The 5000-nt window shown below is 39.4% G+C and overlaps 2 protein-coding genes across 5 annotated transcripts in view; both read right to left on the bottom strand.

Moving 5' to 3' along the window:
* Positions 1 to 5000, bottom strand: part of LOC144974521 (protocadherin-like wing polarity protein stan) — a 411532-nt gene that overhangs the window by 136682 nt on the left and 269850 nt on the right. The window lies entirely within an intron of this gene.
* LOC144974505 (globin-like) overlaps positions 1 to 5000 on the bottom strand; it is a 47306-nt gene that overhangs the window by 22937 nt on the left and 19369 nt on the right. For 3 of the 4 annotated variants that reach the window (XM_078917423.1, XM_078917425.1, XM_078917422.1), the window contains one exon: positions 767 to 1554. In XM_078917423.1, coding sequence (XP_078773549.1) covers positions 767 to 939 — 173 coding nt within the window. In that variant the 5' untranslated portion in view covers positions 940 to 1554. Of the gene's footprint in view, positions 1 to 766; positions 1555 to 4271; positions 4597 to 5000 lie in introns of those variants that run through there. The other variant, XM_078917426.1, reaches the window with a different exon arrangement.

The raw sequence follows: 5000 nt of genomic DNA, 5'->3' as shown, positions 1-5000 counted from the left end.
CGTTTGTCGTCTTTATCCAAATACCTAATATCCTCCCCCTCCTCCTCCTCTTTCCCCTCCTGTTCTCCCTCCTCCCAATCGTCCTCTTCCCAATCCTCCTCCTCCTCCTCTTCTTCCTCATCCTCTTCCTTCTCTTCTTCTCCCTCCTCTTTTTCATCCTCCTCTTCTCCTCCTCCCCCTTCTCCTCCTCCCCCTCCTCCTCCCCCCTCCTCTCCATCCTCCTCTCCCTCTTCCTCTTCGTTGTCTACTTCTCTTCAGGCCCTCTTCCTCCCCTCTATTTCCTCCTTCTTCTTCCTACTCAACACATTTTGGAGGCTGAAGTTTGTCTCGATATTCGTGGCTAGATTAAACGTTTGTCGTCTTTATCCAACTACTTAATATCCTCCTTCTCCTCCTCCTCCTCTTCCCCCTCCTGTTCTCCCTCCTCCCAACCTTCCTCTTCCCAATCCTCCTCCTCTCCTTCCTCATCCTCTTCCCCCTCCTCTTCCTCCTCCCCTCCTCCTCCCCCTCTTCCTCTTCCTCTTCGTTGTATACTTCTCTTCAGTCCCTCTTCCTCCCCTCTATTTCCTCCTTCTTCTTCCTCCTACTCTCCTTCATCCTTTTACTTTTCTCACCTCTGCTTCCTCTTTTTTTTTTCTTCCGTACAAACTCATTAAACACACACTCCTTCTCTTCCTCCTTCCATCTCAATGTTTTTTCATAATTTTTTTGTTCAAAAATCTATAATAAAAGAATTTTATTTTTAAAAGAAAGATAATCTACTTACTGAACAAAGAACTCAACACCATTTGGCTTCAGGGTCTTTGGGTCGGAAACGTTCGCCCAAGACTTCTTGATCAACATCCGGTCTTTCTCGGATAATCCTGTGGCCGGGTCTGGCGTTGTATCCAAAGTAGGGGCGGCAACCCAGCTGAACAAATAAGACAGAATCCCACCCATTGTCTGTTCGGCACTTCTTTTGTTTGTCTAGTGTGTTTTGTTTTGGTTTTGTTTTTGTCTTTTAAGGGGGTGGGACAAGGTAGGTGTGTAGTCTAAATTATATAAATTAGAATCTGGTAGAGACAGTTTGACGAAAGGTGGATTTTTTTCTTTTTATGATTTCTTAATTTTATTTTAGTACATCTAATTATATCAATCTTTTGATATTTTGTTTTTCCTCAGAAGAAAATATGTAGCTGAAATATTTATTGAATATGGTGGTAATTTAGTTCGTCAATTAATTGAGCAAGTTGGGTTTTATTTTCTATGTAGAGTCTAGTTGTCTTTTTTTTTAAAATAATCAAACGGCGTTTGATTGGATGCCGTTCATAATATAGATGAATGTGAAGGAAAAGGCACCACCAGGAAAATGTTTGACAAATATCAAATAGCGTCGTGAGGTCAATTTTTGCGTCTCTTGGAGAACGTATTTTGGTGGGATGCTTGTTTTCAGGATGTGAACGGATGGTAGAAATGTTATATAAGATGGATCCAGTGGTCAGAATTCGAGATGTTGATTATACAGTGGTATAAAGGGTGGGCATCTTGGGGTGGATCGGAGTGATAGAGTCAGATCTGAAATTGAAATAAGAAAATAGAGTTATTTTAGAGATAAAGACGACCTTCACCTTGCAAAACGGCCTTGACCTGTTAGTGACTGACTTCAAATGGTCAACTTCAGCTGTCGAGGCGATGTCGGGATGATGTCGGGGCGATGTCGGGATGATGTCGGGGCGATGTCGGGATGAGAATATGGGGAAGAGGCAGGTGTTAATTACTTATATGGCTTTATAAAAGTGGCTTCAAGCCAAATTCCAAGCAGTTACGCATTGTTCATGGCGCCTTATGCTTAAAGCATTGTCATCGGGAGTAAGCTTTGATGTGCGTCATGCGAAAAGTGCTGAAGTCCGAATAGACATACATCAAACATTTCCATGGATCGTTGGGCGTGATGAGATCTGACACTAGCAGGCACTACAACTACAACCCCGGTGGAGCATAACGTTATGCATTGGTCATGAAGAACACATTGACCACTGATGGGTTTGACCAGTCAAAAGTCGTCCTCTGGAAAAAACGAGATTATTTAAGAATTTGATCAGAAAACTCGTTCTTACAATATCGATCGATTTGAATGACCCTCATTTTCACCAAAAAAAAAACCTCTTACACCTGGAACCTCGCCTAGTCTTTATTCAGTCCCAGGTCTGAGAGATTTTGTCAAGATGAGGGTCATTTAAATGGGATTGATAATTAAAGGACGAGCTTTTCGGCAACATTTTTTTCTTTTTTCTTTTTTAACCTCAGGAATGGGAGACACTCAATGTTTTTTGTCGTTGCTTTGCCAATTTAGAATTATCTCCGTCTTTTAAATACGACAATAAATAGGTATAGGTATATTGACCTTAATAATAAAATTTTAAAAATCCCAAAACAAAAACAAAAAAAAAACAAAAAACAAACCGTAAATCAAAAAGTCAAACCCCCCCCCCCCCCCCCCCCCAAAAAAAAAAAAAAAAAAAAAAATTAAATGATAACAGCAAAATAAGAATTAAAATAATAATAATAAATAATAATAATAATAATAATAATAATAATAATAATAATAATAATAATAATAATAATAATAATAATAATAATAATAATAATAATAAATATAAATAAATCAGGAAATAAATAGATAAATAAATAAAATAAATAAATATATATGTTTAAAATGAAACAGAAAAAGACTTGATTTTATATGACTTAATAACCCCGGTACACTCTTAGAAAGGGGAATATAGATAGTAATCATTGCTATCTACGTATTTTCGGCAACATTTATAAATACGTGTCTTTCCGTAGTACGGCAAATGACTGTTTAGCTCGAAACGTTCGTATTGTAATCCTCAGTGGTAATGATGCCCTCAGTAAGATACGGCCAGAATAGGGATGATAAGTAGTGACGTCACACCTTCTGCTTGTAACGAGTCCTTGGGATTAAGAATAATGAATATGTTACACATTGAATCATAAGCTGGCATAATGAACGAGACATGACGCCTGTGAGGCGATAATTTTTTCCGACAGAGACAACGCTGTTAACGGCCAGGGTACTCATTTTACTCCTGAGTACGATGAGTGAATGTGAGTAAAGAGTCTTTTCCAAGGACTCAACTATGCGCCAAGCCAGCGAAGTTAGAAATCACGACCTTCCGATCCAAAAGAGAGTTCCATAACACATGACTACACAGACAAACAACGATTCTTGTATTTTTAAAAATTCATCCAAAATGCCTCCACTGCGTTTCGACGTTTAGTTTTATTGTTGTGCGTATTGTGACCACATAGCCCCACACCTATTTGAGACCGACATTTTATCTTTCCCACGCCACTGACCATTCACTCTTTGACGGATTATACATTGTACAAGCATCTATAGACTAGCCTATCCACTCTCCCCCCCCCCCCCCCCTCCCCCTTCCCTCTTCCCCTTCCAATTCAGGTCGCGTTAAACTACATATCTATTGATTTCCGGTGAAAAGGAACATGACCACGCCCTCAGACAGTCGCTGGAATGTAAACAACGGCGGTTGGTGCTAAATTTAGCAAACTACACAGAATTGCCATCGGTGGTATGCGTTAAAGAAAAACAATGACCGTCGTCTTGGCAAAAACTCTCAAACCTGGGACTTTGCAAATACTTCAAGCAATCCCAGGTTTGAGAGTTTTTGCCAAGGTGAGGGTCATTTAAATCAATCGATTTTAGAAGGACCACTTTTGTTATCAAATTTTTCAATATGGGGGTTTACGAGAGTACGGGGGTATTGTGAGTTGATGGATGTCACACCGAGTTCTGAGATGGAGTGATGGATGTACATCTACAGCCTAGAGCACCATCCAAACATAATAAGTCTCGAGATTAGAGTATCCCACGCTCACGTCATCCACCCCCCCCCCTCCCCTCCCCCACCCCCTCCCCCACCCCCTCCCCCCCCCCACATTCAGTTAATGTTATCTGTTATTGTAACGGGCCAGGCGGCCAGAATTTTATCTATTGTTGATGGATGTACAGAGCAAAAGGGCGGGCGATACTGACGTCATTTTGTGGTAAAAGGGACGTAAGACCCAATGTAAACAAAAATGAGCTATTTATAGTATGGGAATCCCCGTTTCAGGGCGCACAATACTATCTGGGTGATGAACTAATGTGCAATATAAAACTATTAGAAATACACAATTTCGATTTTGGAACATAAAACAATTCCTTAGTATTTCGAACACATTTCCGACCATCACTCAAAACTAACCTTATGGCACTGAGGTCCTTTCATCATCAGAGGGTAGTATACAGGATGAAACACATCTACAAACAAATCATTCAACGTCCCGGTTACTAAGAATTGCAGAAGACTGAATCCAAGAGATAGAACTAAATTGACGTCACTCAGCTCTTTTATGATGTTTTTCACCAGCCATTTTTATGAGTAGTTCTCACTGAATTGCATTAATCAGATTAAAAACGTTTAAGGTTACTACATCGTTTTGTGTGTTGAGGTATGCTATATCCGGCAGGCAATGTTATGAGTTTTTAAACTAAGGGCATAGCATCAACAGTCACAGAACTGGCGTAGGCTGAATAAACAGATTTGTAAAAATATTTGACCAGAATAAAAATTGTATTTCAAGCCGAGAGAGCGATAAAATAGAGACGCAAAAACTCCTGAAGTGTCAATTGGGTTTAACCCTCTCCTTACCACCCAGAGGAAAATCCTCACATTCGTTACGATGCAGCCAACAATTTTCTGATTCTGATTTCATTTTGTTTTAGTTATAACCATAACAACTCTACACTGCGTTGCAGAGCTAATTTTACTGAACAAAATATGAAATATACCGGTTGCTAATCTGTTTGAAAAATCTATTTTTGTGTTGGGTGAGTATGAAGTTTAGGGTAAAATTCTGAAAATAGCTGGTAGGGAGAGAGTTAAATAGCAGATGTTGTGTATGATCTATATATATATATATATATATATATA

The sequence above is a fragment of the Berghia stephanieae genome, chromosome 6 (assembly GCF_034508935.2).
Source record: "Berghia stephanieae isolate SIO BIC M18660-M18661 chromosome 6, UCSD_Bste_1.3, whole genome shotgun sequence".
Classification (NCBI taxonomy): Eukaryota; Metazoa; Mollusca; class Gastropoda; order Nudibranchia; family Aeolidiidae; genus Berghia; species Berghia stephanieae.
Note: the sequence above shows the minus strand (reverse complement) of the source record. Positions and strands in the feature narration are given on the sequence as shown.